Genomic DNA, 20325 nt, shown 5'->3' with positions numbered 1-20325 from the left:
TTAGTAAAGAATAGTTTAAAACTCTATTCTTTCGACTTTGAGAATTTTAAGTTTGTCCATCACTCTATTTTTTCAACATTCACAACCAAAAGGGTTTGTTTCTTTTCAGAAACATGAGACATAAAATTTGGACCTCTTTGTGTAAGAATTTGTAGATATAATACATATATCAACCTCCTCATTATAAAAACATGATACAAAGTGATTTGTAACTTAACTTTGTTTTTTACATATTAATATGATATGCACATCAATATGATTACATCTTTTAAACTCTATAAGTTACCCTTTTATATATAAAAAGCAAGGTTGTGCTCTCCACCTTGTATATCAATATATGTAATAAGAGTTTAGGATCACGAATCTATTGATTTTTTTTAATAAACTCATTCAATCAAGTATAATGTGAGTATCACTTTGATGAGAAAGAAGTTTGATGCAATAACTTACTTCAACTTGCCTTTCTTAAAATATTTTAGGATATACTTTTATATCATTTTGTTATTATCTTTCAGTTTGACATCAAAAAAGTTACTCTAACACTATACTTGGAATCTTATCAAGCCATGTGCTTAGACCTAGGTGTAGTTTAACTTGATTCACATCAAATCTCCTTAGCATAGGATACACTTTTACGTGTATTGAAAAATACTAAAGCACACCATTTATGCAATTGTGCTCTCTTTCAACATTTTATTGATATCAGGATTAAGATTTTTTGTACGCTCTAAAGCTAACCTCAATCTCATAAAGTATATCATTGAGCCTATCCACAAGGCTATGCTCAACTTAAAGAGAGTTTGATTGTATTATTGAGCTTTATCCATGCTACCAAGTATTCCTACTACATTAGTATTACCAACCCATCATTTTAATCCAAGAATAGAGGCATAGGGGATGGTCTTTGTATTACAAGTCTTCAATATAGAAGCAATGACTCATGGCCATGAAGGAATGAATTCATCTCAATACTACATAAATATATAAGTTTAGTCTCCAGGAGCCCATACACATTATCAATGTATATACAAGCTTAGAGCTCAACCAAAACATACATCACGGATATATACATGGCTCCACTATATTTTTCATGTATTGATTTGGTATGATTATGAGGTGTCTTTGGGAGAGAGCTTGAGGATGTTCTCAAGCTCATACCAAACCTCTTCGATAACGAGAGGAGTTTGTTAAGATGATTTTCCCATGTCCCCTTGAGGGCATTGAACACTACAAGATACAGGCCTCATATTGATGTTGAAAGTGAAGAAAATGTTCACAAAAAAAACCTATCGTATTAGCGTCTCCATAGAACCACAGCTATTGGCGTTTCTATTTGCATTTTTATTTATGTCTTTACACAAATAACAACACAAATAGTAATGCCAATAGTGATGGTTTGCGACGCAAATTGCGATACCAATAGCGACATGTGCAATAAATTTACAACGCTCATAGCAACGATTACAGAGAAAAAAAATTTGTGGTAGGGTAGCAAGTTGCCCTGCCACATGTAGCACTATGTGTTGTATTTACATTCTACAAATGGATTACATGTAAAGTGTACAATGGTTGTCAAAATGAAGGTAAAATGTACTTGAACCCACAAAACTGATACATAAAATAAATACAAGATTGCTTAATGAGAGTGCTCATGGAATCATGGCAAGATACAAAGGATGATAATAACATAGTGCATAGAAAATGCCTATATAAATCACATGACCAAAAAAGAAGAGGATGTGCACTCCACGAATCCAAGTGCGAGCTGTAGATCCCTGCCATCCAAAAGCTCGTCCCGATACAAAGGAGCATCGAACGGACTCTACTAAAATAATGCATTTTAATTAAAAATAGTAACTACAGACAAGAAAGATGAGTAACTTACTGGGCCATCGTGTTGTTGGAGGGGCTTTTGTCGAAAGGTTGAATCCACCGGGGATTAGAGGTAGAAGAAAGTAGAGATAGAAGATGGAAGAGAAGAAAAAGAATAGATCAGAGGTAAACACGATAAAGAAAAAGCACAATGAATTGAATCAATATGCATTGACAGAGCCTAAAATCCTTTGTCTTATACTACTCAAAAGCAATCTCCAAGCATTAGATCTCCTGGAGTCTCTTCGTAGACCAAAAACGTGCATCAAAATAATAGCTTCTTCTATGCTTCTCAGAATCCAAATCTGATAGCTTTGATGGCTTTGAAAGGGGGGTAGAACGTTGGGACACCTGCTTAGGGATGTTTTATTTCAGTCCTTCTTCTTCTTCCAACAAAGTGTAATTTTCATCATGTCAATAGCGATCATGACCCGCGTGATTTCGCCAATCTTTCTTTTTTATGAAAAATCCCATAACTGGCTAAAAAAGAAACTTTCTTTTTTCATGCCATCCTAATCTAGAAGCTTTTCTAAAATTTTTGGGATTTTTACAATAAGTAATATAAAAAAACTAAAATTATCCAAAAATCTAGTATTTTTGGACAATCCATGCCATGGACACTAGCACTTATGACTTAAATGTCATTCACTCTCTTGATCAATAAAAAAATCGGATGATGATGCACTCTAGAGTTTTTTACACTATGTCCACATAGTGGCACGATAGTGTGTATATAGTCTATCAATCAATGCAATGAGACTGTGTCTCTCTACATATCGAGTCTCTAGGCTGGTGGGATCATGGTTTTTAATGGAGTATTGCAAAGAAAACAAAATACAACTGTTAGAAACATGATTATTAGTACAAGTGGGTATTGCAAAAAAAAAGCAAGAAGAACATAAGAAAAGTTTACAAAGTCCTCTAGAGAAGTCCTATGGCCACCACTCCCAGGATGATGGACCACTCTTGCCTCTAATTGTACCCTCACTACCTCGCGTTGTTGTTTTAAACATCCTGGAGAATATGTAGCCTCCTCCTTGAGTCAACGCCAGTCATCTACACCTATCCACTCAAGCTTTGAGGCCCCACTCTTAAGTGCATTGCATGTGTTCAATCGTATGTGTGACATGTACGTATGCATGCACTCCATCATCTAGCCTGTGGAAAACCTATCTGCTACGGTGAGTACCAGAAACTCCTTGTGCAAGGATGCTACTATATAGTCCTTGGTCCCCTCGGGTATGTTCTTCCAATGATCCAAGATGTTGTGTCAAAAAACTTAATCGCACAATTCTCTCATATGAGCCATCACCTTGCTCCCCTTATTATTCATGATGACAGCTCCCCTCCTATCATCTACAAGATATCTAGACCCCTGCAGGGTATGTCTAATATGTGTCCTCTCCTACCTAGGACCGTGCTCTTGGGCATATCCAGGAACCCTTGTACATCTTGTGTACCAAGAGGGGTGGTATCTCTCAGAGTAGAACCCATAGGGGTGCCACCTGCACACGGCTGGAGTCATTGGAGAAGACGTCCCCACAGGTATGACAAATCCTATAGGTGATGCAACTCCACTAGAATGACGAGACAGAGACCACCTAAGCCACCCTCTCTTGAACTTGCACGAGATTGTGGAGTAGCACTTGTATCTTGAGCCAACCATGGGCTCACTGTATCCATGTCTCCATAGCATCCCCAAAACCACTCTCTCCATCCGGCCCAATTCTAGAGTGTCAACCTCATCTACTTGAAACCGAACCATCACAGTGTGCCAAAGTAGATCTAATAGAATGGCCTGATGGTGTCCAAGATAGCTCCTGGTCCGCCATATCTCTAAATCAAGCCATTTGATTTGGAGATATACGTATGAAGATCTCTTGTAGATCCTTGTCACTCATCCCTCAAATTATCATGCTCTCTAAATATCACCAAAGGTTACTTGCATAGACAAAAATTAATGTTAACATAATCAATATAAAGATTCAAGAAAAGCATGGTAACATAACTCTGAAAAAAAATGATATTACTTAAAATGCATATTCTAGAGTACCCTTATAAGCGATTCAACGAATTGAGTAGGTGGATCCTATAAGAATGACGTAGCCTATGGTTCCATGTCAATCTCCTGACACAACTCTGCATACATTGGATGGTTGATAGAAAGGTCACCACAAAAGGATGAGTCCACCTCGTTCTCAAAGAATTCTTGGTCTCCTATCTTTCGATCATCGGTACCTGATTCTGCCTCCTCTACATGCTCCAAGCTTTGGGCATCTACCCCTTGTAATATCGACCCCTCTATCTGCATACTGTCCTCATCTATGCTGGGAACATTTCTTTCATCATATACTCTTGCACTTTGGGGAGCTGAAGGCATAACATACCACCATCGAGGTAATTTCAAAAAATAATTCATGCACATGTTCACAATGGGCCGGCAAGACAAACATGTTACGCAAATTCGTCCATCTCTTTTTGGAATCTATTTCGAGAAATCCAGATGGACGACGTCAAACCATTGTCCCAACTCCTTTCAATACCACTTTGAACCATTGCATATCGAATATGATCATGGAGAAGCTACAATAATCCATCGTGATAATACTTTACAAGTTCTCAAAATACTCCATCTCATCTATAATGGTGTTTGGATCCGTGACTCACCGTCGACTATCTTGCTCAAACTTTGCCATGACAACACAATCCATTATGGATCGCATTTTGTCGATACGCTCCACGCGAAAATGTCGTCCATATGACCATACCGCACTGTATATTTTGTACTGTACATTGAAATGATTAATTAGTTGTCACATATAAAATCAAGATACGATAGCTTATAAAACATGTGGTCACCTTTGGACTGCATCTCCTCGAAAATTCCCACTCCTCAATAGAGACCTCCACCCCTTCACGAGAGGCTGCAATCAAAGCTCCATGTAACCATCGCATAGACATAAACCATGGCATCTCCTCCATGCTCTCGGGATATGGAATCGGTCGATGGTGTGTACTACTTCGAAATTTGGATTGCGCTTTTTCCTGATCTTTCTTGGCTTGTTCATACCTAGCCACAAGGGAATTTTAATCAATTCCTATATAGGAAATCTTGTGAAATGTGTGAAATTTTGCAATATTTCCTATGTGTGTATGCATGTATTCCCTCTATATAAGTAGGTAATCACATTCCCCACATCTTATAGTAGGGAATTAAAGGTCAAAATACACTATTTCCTACCTTCTTTTAAAACATCCTATGTAAGAGAATACAAAAATGCAATTCCCTACTTCTACTTGTAGGGAATCATAGGTCTATAAAGAATTTGTTTGTTCACTAAAAATTCCCTATATAACATAACTTTTTAAGAATGTCATCCCCCAATTGTAATAGTAGGGAATTATAAGTACTTAGAGAATTTCCTACCTTCTCTCAAGTTTTCCTTGATACGAGATTATAAGAAATTCAAGCTTTGATCTAGCTATAATTTAGGATCTAGCTTGTAAACACAATCTCAAAATTAGGGAAATTTCAAGTAGCCATATAGAGGTGAACTTAGATAATTTAAGAACCCATCCACCTCCAAACACACACATATATGAACATGTTGCATACACATGCACCAGTGCGTGCACGCACACACACACACACACACACACTTCACTCCTAGTTAAAGGCATGCAGAAGGAACTCTAACCAACTTCCTATATAGCAAATTCATATGAAAACTAGTAAGAACATCAATCAAACTAGTAAGAATGCAACATTTCCAAGTTATAACTTGAGAATTTTGGCTATATGAGGTTGTTCTAACTAGTAAGGACATTTTTCTAGTTATTATCTAGAAAATCAAAGCCCTATCTAGTCATGTTATATAGTACTTTGGTATATAACTAGTAACAATATTTAGTAACTAGAAAATTTCAAGTTTTACAAATTATAACTAGTAATTTACTATTCTTTAGCTTGAAAATTATATGTAGTCTTCCTAGTTAATTATGAACTCATGATTTTCCTTGTTATAATTAGTAAATTAATGTCCTTTTGCTAGAATTTTTTTCTTCATATAATACTTGGTAAATGCAAAATCTATATATTGTGAATTTTCTACATTGCATATGGGTGACAAGGGGTTGCTCAAGCAACATGGCCTTACTCTTATACTTTACATTTACAGATGTATACACATCTATACACTTCCACTCGTACATGTCTACACACATGATGCACATATATACACACATTATCCAACACATATTGGGGACATATATATATGCATATATATATCTTTATATCAAATATCATTTCACATGCAAGTACATTTAGACCTAAAACACAACACACATACACACACAACCCCAAACCAATAGTGACAATATTTGCATGGTGTGGACATAGATCAATATATGTATGTACAATGTGTATGTATGTGGGTTTGTACACATGAGACACATATATGCACATACATCATGTGTATCTTTGTGATTTTTTTGTGTATCTACACCTCAATCTACACTAGTTTAATAGAGTATACACAACACATACACACATATGCATATGTTCAATTCTATAAAAACATGAGTATACACAAAATTACATACCAACACATATACATTGAGACACCCCATCATTTTCATATAGATACACAATTTCAAAGAAATGTATCGATGCTTATGTATGTGCACATATGTATCACACACACACACGCACACACACACAAAGGCATGTAACATACACATAGGGTAATACAAAAGTAAAAACATAGATCACACAATACCAGCTACATACCATTGATATGCACTAACTTTTTTACACATGCTCCTTTTTGAATGGTAAATATTGCATACACTCATTACATTACAAAATACATTGTTATCTTTTTTATATGTGCTCCTTTTTAAATGGTAAACATTACATATATTACAAAGTACATTTTAAGAATGTGAAGAGTAGATCACTATTATCGTTCACCACCTCCTACACCATCAAGAATAGGAAGTATTTATAGTAATAAATTTGTCCAAATATACTTCGCAATTTTGTAAGTAATAAATATTCAAAGCTCTAGTAGTAAATCAATTTTGTGTGTGTGTGTGTGTGTGTGTGTGTGTTTGTTTGTTTGTTGAAAAGTATGTCAAAAGCAAATGTGCATAGTTTTCAAGCATAGCTACATAAGGGGGACAAGAAAGTGTTATGGTTTCTCCCTTGTTTCATGCTAAAGGTATTGAAGGAAGTGTTATAATATGAATGCCTAGATGGAAGTCTAAGAAGCATGAAGACAACCTTGACATTAGGGTAATACTTTCCTTTGAGTTTGATGCATGAAGCCTAAATACATATGTTTATAAGAACACACACACACACACACACACACACACACATTGTGAGTAAATTGTGTGTGTGTGGTACAAATCTGGTTGGAGTGAGAGAGCATGATCTATTGAGAACATTAGAAAGATGGCATAGTGAATGCTCTATAACTAGATTGTATGGTGGAGCAATTCATGAGTGACATGTATCGGTAATCTTGGTGCTATTTTTCTTGAAGCCAGTTGGCATAAATCTATACAAAAAGGTGGGTTATAAATAGCTATGGAAGTTTGGGGTATAGTTATAGGTCAATCTCTACATATGTTTTTGTATCAAAGGCTCCAAAGTGGGCAAGGAGGAGGGGGAGAAATAGAAGGAATTTTAGCTCAAAGATATGGTCCATTGACATGTACCATGAGGTGGAAAAGTTGGCCTCTCTTTCAAGGTGCCTATATTTACCTGTGCCTTTGAGTTTGAAGAAAATGTTTATTGTGCAGGATTGCAATAGTTGCTTGTAGAGGTGAGATTTTGCTTGAAAGCTCAACATGTAGGGATAATTTCCTTTGGATTGCTTCTATAGCTACAAGGATCCACAATTATTTTAAGCTTTAAGTGGATGATTCTTACAAGTACCTTTACTCAAGGAAGTTAGTTTCTAGGGTGGCATTTGACAAGTGTGAATTGACTCACAAGCACAATGCATGTCCATGACTCGCAGTTTATGGAGGGTTCATGTCCAAGAGGCACGGATTCCATACGTGGGTGTGTATCAAACATGGAAAAAGATGATTGACATTGAATAAAGTAAAATGTACATTAGACACATGTGCCACTTTGATGCTAGCTAACAAATTGGATAGACATTGTGAGTGTGAAAAAAAGTATTGAATCATCAATACATATTGAAGCATCTAAGTGGCCAATTGAATTGGCTTACAATCATTTTTTCAAACATGATGCCAAAAAATAAAAATTGACCTTGATTGGTCTATGTGTAAACATAATAGGCCTAAAATCATTTGTCGAACATGATGCCAAGAAATAAAAATTGACCTTGATTGGTCTATATGTATACAGAAGGAGAATGGACACATGTATCACACAGTCCATCGGTTCGATGTGAACCTACCCTGAGACAGTCGAAAAGGCAATCGACCCCCCTTATGTCTGCACACCATCGCGGCACTAAAAGAAATTCATGACTCTTCTTTCTCAATCCTCATCACCATGGCAGGAAACTATCAAGATATGGACACTATCTACTTCGCATGGCGACAGCTACTGTGGCCAGTTTCGATGATGATGCTCGGCTATGAAGAAGTCTGGTAAGCCTGAGTGTTGAAGGAAAGCATTAGAAAAGGGGGCTTACTACTTATCAAAGCTTAGCAAAAATAGACGAATTGATCGACTATGGGGCAGATTCAATTAATGGGGAGCAGGTCAGGCTAGCATAGAATAGGCCCTTAAAGGATATCGGGTAGTCAGGCAATCCAACCGGGCCAGTCGGGATGCCGCCTTCATTAGGGAAGCCTCTACCTTTGCATACATGTGGATGTAGCTCCTCATCTCCCCGTGGATTAGGCATGTCTTGTCCATGTACTCATGGAAATGATTGGGATAGTAATCTAGTAGAGATAATCTGCAGATGTTCAAGAGCTTCAACCTTTGAATAGGTATTTCTTCTCCTATTATCATTACTGCTATTTCCTTATTGAAGAAAGTGCCATATAAGAAAACAATTGAGAAAATATACCTGGTAATTGTTCTAAGAATGGTACTAAAATAGTAGCAGAGCGTATCAAAACTATTACTCAGATTTGAAGCTAACTTGAATGTCTTGGAAATGTATGGAGGATATCGTGTAGATGTTCTTTGAAGTATGTCCTCAATTTGTATGCTTCTATTCAGACATAACATCAATCAAAAGTGTGGAAGTGACAAAAGCACTGCCCTTCATTATGATGCTGCTAGTGGATCCATAGTATCTGGAACAAACTCTCTAATGCTTTTGACACATCCAGATGCTATTAGGTATGGGGCTGATAACAATGTAGAACAGCATCTCATCTTCCATGCTATCTCCTTGCACTTAGCAGATTGGCCTGGCAATGAGTTTGATTTTGAGACTAGAAGTGAAGAAGACCCAATGACGTCCCCTCTAGCGGGTTCATGAAGATAGTAAAAAATTAATGTCATACACAAATGTGGCTTTGTGGTACCTTTAAGGTTCTAGTGTGGCACTAGAGCGGAGTTTCAAAAATCCAATGGCTGTTGAATTTGCAGGATATGGATAAAATATGCATTGTTTGGTTTGACCTTGAGGGACCCTATTGCATCTAGCCAAATTTGAGTTTGGTTCCTATCATTTCACTGGACATTACAATTTGGTAGAAACTATTATGTTGCATTGTTGTTTGTATTTTGGTGGACTGAAATAATGATGAGGTTGGACATTGTGTCTTATTTTTGTAGGATTCCATGGAATGGTAAACAAAACAACATTATCGATAGGTTTGAACATTTATCTTGTACATTTTATTCATGAGAACTGTTGATAAGATAGGACTTGATATGTATATAGCTGCTTTGTTTGCTATGTGACAGATTTTGATGGTAGAGCTCTCCTTGATTTCATTCGTGAGAATGATGGGAGATATCGCATCCCAATAGAAAAAACAGAGAAGGAGGAAGAGCCAGAGGAACTTGGGAAATTTGAACATTATCAAGATTTGATTAAACACAAATGGTATGGATGTCTGTCATCTCTTACATCTTAATAATAACAATGATATAGTTGTGTCCTTTATTGCAAGTACATTTATGATTTCAAAATTTGATAAGGTTAAGGTCTGGTCTGGTCTACATTTGTGTTTATATTTATGTTGTATGTTTTTTTGTTCATTCAACGATGAACAAGGTTTGGAGGATGTTGATGAGCAGGAAGTGGAGGCGAAGGATGTAGCACCTTTTGTGTGAGATAGGTGAGATGCCTCCATTTACGTGTTTGTTTTATTGTATTAATTAGAACATGGTTTTTTGGTAAGGATCAGTGCTTCAATTAAGAGAGAGATTATACTTGTTGTAGTTGTAGACAATGGGCTACACACAGGCTATCCAACCTGCTACAAGTACAAATGCATAGGTGGGCTTTGCGTATGATGGCAAGAGTTGAGACGACTATGCACTCTCTGACAATGATGGGTATGATCCTACCATGGTGAGAGTAAGATCACTCATTGTTTTGGTGATCATCGTTTGGAAGAGGTTTTCTAAGACAATATGCTGTCTTCTTTGATTGGTTAAGTGTCAATAAGGGTGGTGAACTAGAGAAACATAATGATAGTGAATTTTCAGATAGGAAAGGAGAAGAAGATGCTAATATTTTTCATTCAAGGATAGGGAGTAATACCTTTGCATTTTAGAAGGAATGATCTCTTTTCCTCTTGTGCTTTCATTAGAAGTCTACAAATGTAGCTGCCCCTTTCAAGTTTTAGTTTTGTGTTTGGTTTGCAGATGCAGTTGCCCCTTTCAAAATCCAAACAATTTTCCTTTTTGAGGTGAAAGAAGGCCATGTAACATGTGTTGGTTTACTGCTATGTGTACAGTCACATACACTGCAAACTTATGGAAATAGGTAAAACTTTATGGTAGTACATCCCAATTTACCAGCCCTTGTAATATTGGATTCTGAGAAGCAGTAGCTTTGGTAAAGGATGCATTTTTATTCCATTCTAATGACCTGACCATGTATAATCTTTGACATGCAGTTACTCATTGATGGTGTACACATAGCAAGATGCATCTCTATAGTACACCCTTGTCTATGTCAAGAAAGGAAAGAAAAATTGAAGGCTCCAAGGTAAGTGGAATGGAGGTTTCTTGTTCTTTCAATAAAAAGCTTTTTGGGTTATGGGTTGAGGGTTGTTATAGGAAAAATTAAAAAAAGATATGATAGGGAAAGGAGGAAGCTTATCCTTCTTTTGATGCATCTTTTTATTGGCTTATAGGGTCTGCCATGAGGAAGGTGTATACAAACTGTATATCATGTTCTTATTTCTAATTGAAGCCACAATTAGATCCCCAATGTATCATGAAGGTATTGCCCATAGTATATGAAGGATCCTTCTCTAACACACTTAGTAAAATGAAAAGGATATTCATAATCTCATGCTGCTTGTTTGTCATCATAGGGCTAGTCTTCACTTTTTTTCTTGTTGCCTCAAGTGTCTATTTTGTAGAAAGGTGGGATTGCCAATTCTATTACTTTGTTTAGTCTTGCTACAATGGTTATTGTCCATTATTTATTTGGGATGTACTTGCACAGGCTGATGCAAGGATTTGGAGAGCAGGGTATAGAGCTTGAACATCTCTCATGGATGGGAACAATAATCACTAAGAGCATATGCATGTTGGATATACAACTACTAAAATCCAAGCACCTCTTTGCATCATTTGATGTGCAAGATTAGTTAAACTATGTTGATATAGAATAGATTTCAGATGCAACTACTTCTCTAATTGTCAATTCTGAAAGTTCTTTCCCTTCCCTTCAAAAGTAGATCAGATTTGGAGTGGAGTATTTGATGAGCAAATGAAAGTCCACTTCAAACCACTGACTAAGCACTTTTTTCGTTTTTGAATCATTGTATGGCATAGCAAGCCATGGCATGTCATTGAAGTAGTTGTCAAAAGATTCTTGGTCTTCATTAGATGAGATAAACACAACCTCAAATTCCTTGCTCTTTTCCTTCAATTGATTATAAATGGATGCGAACATTGGTGTGAATCTTTGACGCAGTGGGCACCAATGTGCCGAAAAGTACAACGCAACAATTTTGCCTTCTAGATCTGCAACTTTGACGTGTTCTCCATTCTTTCCAATCACATAATCCTGTTCATCATGGACTAAAAGGATTTGTAGATTCTGATTCTTCAATCTTTCCTTTGCAGCTTTATGTAGAGCATTGATCTGCTCATCATTTGTAGCTTTATGTAGAGCATCGATCTGCTCATCATTGAAAGGGAACGCCTCTACTCCCCATTTCTCCAACAAATGCATGCCATCCTTGGCATGCAAAGATTTCCCACAGGCTCTGTGCATTATTTACATTGGCAAAATATCTCCAATGGAAAACCTACATCTGAAATGAGTTGTTTTAGTCAAAACAGTAACATTAATGTTGAAAACTACTGCTTAGTTAATGTTGTGCACAGTGATAATTGTGAGAAGTGGAACTTACAGATGAATGTTCATGCAATAGTTAACACATTATGTGATAGCATCATTGATGCATAGAACAATGGTGCTACCATGCCCAAGAATAAGACATTGGTGGAGCCTAGATCATACTCTTCTATTGACTATCAGCATGAAGGGTCAAAACCAAAGATGAACTATGATGGATTTTGCCTTGTTTGTCCAAATTCAAAGACTCTTAGTCAGGATAGGTCATATAGGCCCAAAGATAATAGGTACCAAAACAGTAGTCTCTGCCTAACAACCACCCATAGCTTCAGATCAGTCAGCAGTCCATTCTTGTCTGTATCAATTGCATTGAACTGGTCTCTGCAGCTTTGATGCCAAGTGGAAATATAACCATCCACTTGACTAGTGAGCTGGCACCATCAACAAGTTGGATCAAGGGTGACTATCCCCAGAGGATTGACCAGCCAATGCCAATACTATCTAAGAACATGTGCCTGTAAGTTTGGAGCAACGTGTAGATACCATCACCCTCCTAAGAAAGTTGGAAGGTCAGGCCCCATTTAGCTGAATGTTATGAGTCTACCATTATGACTTGGTGAAAAGGACTGTGCATTTGACCTATGGATAGTGCATTGAAAATATGGAGCCACCTGCAAGTTCAATCACCCCACCCTCACATATTACCCCTATTCTTTTACCCTACCCCTAGGGGGTTGTTCCTATGCCACCATGGAGTCCTTACTAGCAAGCTCCACTTTCATTGCATGAGGGACAGTAGCAAGCAAGCTACATGTATGGGCGAGCCCTGCCAAATCTTGTTACCATGGGAATGTTACTCCCATTCATTCCTAGCTCCCCATCAATTAGATTACCAACTCCACCATCTCCTTCAACTTTTGGACCTCGAGAAGCTATGTATCCAGAGCTACATGTATGGGCGAGCCCTGCCAAATCTTGTTACCATGGGAATGTTACTCCCATTCATTCCTAGCTCCCCATCAATTAGATTACCAACTCCACCATCTCCTTCAACTTTTGGACCTCGAGAAGCTATGTATCCAGAGAGGCATGGTCAACCGGAATGCCAATACTATATGAAGACAGGGGAATGCAGGTTTGGTTTACAATGCAAGTTTTATCATCCAGCTAACCGAACCATCTCCCAGCATGGAAGTGTGTTGAGTCCTATTGGTCTTCCACTAAGATCGAGAGCTGCTCCCTGTACTTTCTACAGCTGATTTGGTTACTGCATGTTTGGACCTATATGCAAATTTGATCATTCCATCCAATCTGCATACTCTCCATTGGGAGCATCTACTGCACTTGCTCACAATTTGATGGCTTTCCCTTCGCTTGATGGCATGCAAGGCAACCAAGGCATCCACCCTTCTAGGTTCTCATGCCCGATCCTTATGGAAAGCTATAAGGAAAAACCCTTTCTTCAGCAGATTGCTCATTCCAACAAACTTTACTTGATCATCACAAGTGACTTAGCTGCAATGAAGTTTGAGAAAGTTAAATAAACACAAAATGGAAAGGTCTTATGCCTGCTCTAGGTGCGTTGTCCATCTCTAGCCTGCAATATTGTGTGTCTTCATTGTTGCCTGCCATGTCTATACTTGTGTACATGAACTTCTTGGATTTGTGTGGCTGAAAAGGGAAAACTAAACAAAATATGACTAACTGGATCAAGAACCTAAGAAACTCTAATACCACTTATCAAGGGGTCGATTGGAGAGGAAGAAAGAGAAGAGAGAGTATATAAAAGAGAGAAAATTAGGTGCAGAAGATAGAGAAAGATAGTGACGAGGAGAAATACTAAAAAAGGAGAGAGAAAGATAGAAAGAGAGAGAAGGCAGCCATGAGAGCTAAGAAAGAGAGAAGATGGAGACTTGCATTATAATAATGATCATCCAAAAAATCAAGTCCCTTACACCTTTTATATCAGTGAGTGTAGCTGGTATTTTATCCCCATTATTTTATTTTCCCTCTCTTATACATTTCCTCTTGCAAATCTCCATTAAGGAAAGAAGACTTCACATCAATTTAATAAATGGCCAACTTCTATGACTGGCTAAGGCACAACTGGCTCTAATAGTAGCCATTCGAGCTATATGTGCAATGGTGTCATGGAAATCCACCCTTCCATTTCTGATAGGGAATGTAGCAAGGAACATGCCTCCTACTATGTTTCTTATTAGGAATGTGGACATGAAATGCCACGTGGCACCAACTTTCCCATATTGATTGCTCGCCCGATTTGCACTTGCTTGCAGTTACTTTTGCATGCCTCAATTCTCATTGATTGTTGTGCTCTTGCTTCGTGATCGTATAGTAGGTTAATAAAAGTACATATATACAAGCTTTTTCGTGACATATGAAAAAAATCGTGTATAAGAAAATATTATCTATTTAGGAACTTTTTCTTAACATAGGAAAAAAAGCCTATATAGTGAAAAATTCTTACCTAATATATTAGATGTGTATTATATCCTATTTGAAATTAACTAAATAATCTCTATATAATTTTCTAGTTGAATAGTTGCTATATAATTTTCTACTTAGAACTTCATATAAGTAGGAATATGCAAACTAAGGAAAATGCAATATTTTCAAGTTATAGAAAAATTAAAATTACATAAGAAATGTCATATATAGGAAAATTTCCCTATGTAGGGAAACATAAGAAAATTCCTACATAGAAAAGGAAAAAGAAAGGGATTTTCTATTAATTCCCTAGTTAAAATTACACATAAGTAGAAAAAGTAAATAATAGGGAAAATGGAACATTCCCTAGTTTCTCTAACTAGAGAATCGCATATGGATTCCCTACATAGGAATTTAGGGAAAATTTCCTATGTAGGGAAATTCCTATGTAGGGAAAATTTCCTATATAGGGAATTCCATATGTGATTTCCTAGTTTCTCTAACTAGGGAATGCTCCATTTTTCCTATTATTTACTTTTCCTACTTATGTGTAATTTTAACTAGGGAATTGATAGGAAATCCCCTTTTTTTCCTATGTAAAAAATAATTAAAAGTTTCTTGTGATGAGCAATCCACGTCTCCATGGAGGCATGGTGTAACAAACAAAAACAATTCACTTTCTCCTCCATTATAGCATCCATCCTTTTTTCTATCCCATTTCTAACCACCAGATCTCCGATTAGTCTATCGTGGACCTTCAGCGACCATAGCATAGTGTTGTTTGAATCCACTGTTGGTAGCCACTGTGAAATATGCACTAATGCCTTAGACACCAACCAACCTTTAGCCATGCTACCTTTTCCATACATGATGGATGTTCTTCTTGGAGCCTTTCAAGGTTTTCATGAAGTGCTCCAAGAAGAACATCCATCGCATATGGAAAAGTCCAGCAATCTCCACTTCGTTTTCAAGATACACTAGGAGGTGGATTTGTATCGTGAGCATACTGGTGGGCATATACTTCTCAAAGAGATAGATTGTCTCCACTGCTCCCTGCCTTGCTGATTCAATAGAGGATGTCTTTATCTCCTTCTGTGAGATCCATCCATCACACTAAATTTGACAACCTATAAATTGCTCCACGTATTTCTGGAGTAAGGTATCTTGCGATCACGATTGGTACCACAAACTGTCACAAATGAAGAAGCATTATGAACAATGACTATACTCTGAATAGCAAAATACGCATGCCACTTACAATCCATTTGTAGTACAAACCTGGCATATCTTATGCCAACCATGAGATTTTAGTCCTAACAGTTGGTCGTCTTTAGAAAATGCAGATCTAAGAGAATGCATCATACCCATTGGAGTGTCGATAGACTTGATAATTTGCTTCAGAATGTGCTCTTCTATAGTGGACAAAACCCAAGGAGCACGTGGTAGTTGCAAGCAACCATAAGCATTTGACTATGATCAATCAACTGTGGCCAAATCGCCTGATCCATCTTACCTACCTCCTTCAAATCCATTCGTGCCCTTGTAGTGTCTCTCTTTCCTATGATGTGGTCCCATAGTATGCTGCCCACATTCTTGAAAATATGCATGGGATCCAAAAATTGGTTGATCTATAAGTGGATCCAATACGGCAACCCGTAGAAAACTGAGAACTGTTGCATTTGGTTTGGATGCAACTTTGTGTGGACCATTTTCAACTCGTACCAGCTTTGGGCATTCATTCATGCTGGAGCTCGTCCAAGAAAACCTTCCCTCAGTTCATGACCTTCTGGCAAGAAAGCAACATGTCCTTGATATATCATTTTCTCCATGGTTCATGACCTTCCGGGGTCTAACTATGGTCCACACAATGGACATGCACGACTGAGGTAACCAAACCTGCCCCAATACCTCTATCCTGTGAATACAAACTTGAGAGAGCTATGATATATATGACCAATGAGAATGGAAGCATATCTACTTGAGCACTCCCCAAATCCCGAAAAGTCATGCATGGTTCTCATGAGAATGGCTCGTATATTGGCATACCGTCGACCATCACACTTGCTCATATCTTCCACGGTGACCCCCTCGTCCCACAAAATCTTAAGCTCATGGAAAAATGGATAGAAATAGACATCCATATTCTTGTCTTTGTAGCGACTAGGAATGGGTAAGCTAAGGATCAAGCGTCCTTTCTTTGTAGAAAGCCATGGTGGGATGCTTTAGTTAACAAGGACTATAGGCCACACACTGTAAGAACTTGAGCAGAGACTGAATGGGTTCACACCATCCATAGCAAGATCGAGCTGAAGATTCCTTGGCTCTCGTGCAAAGCCTAGAAAGGTAGAGTCAATTTGGCTCCATGCACGTGAAATGGCTAATATTCATTAGACTCCATCTATGGATCTATTCTGCACATGCCATGCTGTCAAGCTCACTATGCCTGATGTATGAAACATGTGATGTATACAAGGGATAAGTGAAACATGTATAAGAACTTTCTGATGGATGGTTTACCCTTGCAAGTCCTGTCGATACCTGTGAGCAATGGTAAGCAATAGATAGCATTGATGCATAGGGGTGATGACTTGTCTTTCGGTACATGCTATTGAACTCCTATATGGAGTTCAAGCTGCTTTGGATTGAAGCTCATACATTCTCATCGAGAGAACCTCTCCTATCATTAAAGAATTTGAATTTTAAAAAATAAATTGTTGAAGTATGGATTCAAGGATGCAAAGTGTATGTTCATGCTTTGATTTGATTAATCTTTGAATTTGTAATAGAAACTCCCGTCTTGCAAATCTTCCCTGCGACCACGAGCGACTTTCACAAACTCTTGTTGGGTTAAAAGGCCCTTGGGTATACGTGTATGCAATGACCGCCCATATTCTTTATTCATATATGAGATAGTGTAATAAGGCTATAATATTATTCTTGATAGCACCTACATTGTGTGTGCTCTAGTCTCTTGCATCTTCATGTTCTCCTTCTCTATTGCCATTGCATCCCCTTCAATTGATATCAAGGCAGGTCCTTCGTGAGCACTTGCCGGCCTCTTCTCAACCTTTCCCGCACAAGGTATGAGATCTTCACTTCAATCATTTTCATGGACAACAAGGTTTTGAAGAGGGCAGCCATTGTTGAGCTTGCCCATGAAGCTTGAAGCTTCCCCTCCACCTTTGCCTTCATTAGTGGCCTTCCTTGGCCCCTTGGAGAACCCCCCCACCACTCGCAACCTTTGTAGAAGCCCCCCAATCCCATATCTACAGCTAGTGCAATCATGCCATGCTCACATACATTTTTGCAGCATGATAGAGATCTATAGCATCTCCTCACCCACTTGGCACTTGTTTATTGTCTATTGAGACCCCCCCCCCCCCCCCCCCCCGTCAGAGTTGGTATTGAGCTTGGGCACTTACATTTGACTTGGGGCTTTGATCTTGAGCTCCTCTTGGTTGTATAAATAGTAATAGGCTTGATTTCAGTCTATCCTAGACATTTACGGCAGCTCCCTGCTCATTTACTTTATTGGCACTTGGTTATGGCTTGTTGAAGATGCGCGACACTTGGCTTTGGGTTTGGGCACTCATATTTATGGTTGGCATTAAGCTTAGAGCTGTTTTAGCTCAACCATGGATCGTTTGAACAGTCTGAGGATCGGTCCAAAACAGGGAAGCAACCAACATTTCATGCCTATACTTATTTACCCATATCATTTGATACCCAATCATGCCCATATGGTGCCTACATATTAGCAAATGTATGCCTATGATGTGAGATGCTTTTAGGGCTGAACTTGCTCAGCCATTGATTGTTTTATATAGTCTAGAGGTAGTGCAAAATAGGGCAGCCCCTATCATTACATATTATGCTTATGCTACATGGTCATTTGATGCCCGATTATGCTTGATTGGTGCCTATACATATGGGTATACATGCCTATCGTTTGTCTATTGATTTGAGCTTGGTTTGAGCACTGATTTGCTCAGTTTACAGAGGTTATTTACTACTGAAATATTTAGGGCTGAAGCTATTTATGCTATAGTTAGGTTATGCCTATTGGTCCAGGGGGCTCCCGGATATTTGGGTTTATGTACTGAAGTATTTGGATGATGCCACATTGTTATTTTTGCTCCCAGAATGATTTTAAGAAAGAAGTAGAGATCAATTTTATGGTTCATTGTCATTTTTTATTTATAGCTACCATTTCACTGATGACTGCTTATGCCTAGGCTACCCATGCGGGTTTTTGTCTTAGTGCATGCTTTTGGGTTCTTGCAATATGGGAGATGTTTGGGCTTGACAAGACTTGCATTTGAGGACTTTTGTGGAGTAGTTGGACATTGATTTGGATTTTTCCATTATGACCTTGGATACTGCTTGGCCTTATGCTCCGATGGATTGGATCCATGGATGTTTGGTTTATGCAAACATGTATTGAGAAATATTTCTTCCTTGTCTTGGAACTTGGTTATTGAGCAGTGATTGCTCATTGATACTTGGATTTATTGCGGGTTATTTGGTCGATTAGTGGAATTTAATGTGCTTGGGATTAGCTATAGTTTATGGCTTTCTTGCTCCTTTGTTGTCTAGCTTTCATGCTAGTTGGGTTACTATTGCATGTCCATGTTAGAGAGCAGATACTATGTATTCTTACCTGTCTATGCACAGGGTCTACTGTTGTATACCTTATAGAGCCACTTGTATGGATGATGTTGTACAAGTATTTGGGCTTCTCCTAGAGCTTGACCCTTGCAAGATGCTTTGCCACTTGTCGCTCTTTACTTGACTTGGATGTTCCTAGATGGCATGATCTACTGCAGAGCTATGTGTATGTGTATGGTTATGGGCTGATTTCATGGTTGAATATCATATGCTCTTGTGACAGATGTCTTATGCTTTATCGTATTGTGGTTGGTTATGTCATGCAGATGGCTACGACTCTTCTTCATGTGGGAGCTTTTGTATCCTTGGTCGATGCCTTTATGTCCTCCCATCCGTTGAGGTTTCATGAGTCTTTGTAGCATGCTTCTCCAACTGATGTACTTGCAAATGATTGTCTTTATGAGAAAGTTCCCTTTGTTGGAATAGCCCTTGACTCCTTGAGCTTCGTAGATGCTATGGATAGCCCTATTCATGATGACTTGGATTCCTTTTCATCTTCTATAGGTACTTCATTTACAGATGTTGTATGCTTCCATTGTGGAAAGCTTGGGCATGTTAAAAGAATTTTTTTTAAATGGATTAGAGAGCAGCAGAGACAAAGACGGACTCAACATGAGTAGAGAGTCAGCGATGCCGCAGGTGATACTACTCTTTCTAGTGGTGAGGTACATGTGGTTACCCATGATGATGCAGTAGAGCATGTACTCTTGTCATCTTATTTTCCTACAACTTACTTGCTTAGTGATCATGCCTATGCCTTTTGATTGGCTTTTAGACTCTATGGCATCTTGTCATGTTACCCCTCATAGAGCATGGTTGTCTTCTTATAGGGAGGTTGACA

The 20325-nt window shown here is 38.2% G+C and overlaps 1 protein-coding gene and 1 pseudogene across 1 annotated transcript in view; one reads left to right on the top strand and one right to left on the bottom strand.

Moving 5' to 3' along the window:
* LOC148019617 (putative nucleoredoxin 1-2) overlaps nt 1–12284 on the bottom strand; it is a 161087-nt gene extending 148803 nt beyond the window's left edge. Inside the window, exon 1 of the mRNA XM_087699606.1 lies at nt 11787–12284. Within this exon, the coding sequence (XP_087555732.1) occupies nt 11787–12284 (498 nt within the window). The remainder of the gene's footprint in view (nt 1–11786) is intronic.
* Nucleotides 12285–12760: 476 nt separating this feature from the next.
* Nucleotides 12761–13912, top strand: LOC148019616 (zinc finger CCCH domain-containing protein 33-like; annotated as a pseudogene).
* Nucleotides 13913–20325: the final 6413 nt, after the last annotated feature.

The sequence above is a fragment of the Lygodium microphyllum genome, chromosome 19 (genome assembly GCF_053477565.2).
Source record: "Lygodium microphyllum isolate KBCC chromosome 19, Lygodium_microphyllum_v1.1.10, whole genome shotgun sequence".
NCBI lineage: Eukaryota > Viridiplantae > Streptophyta > Polypodiopsida > Schizaeales > Lygodiaceae > Lygodium > Lygodium microphyllum.
The sequence above is the reverse complement of the archived record's forward strand: the minus strand, read 5'-3'. Positions and strand labels throughout refer to the sequence as shown.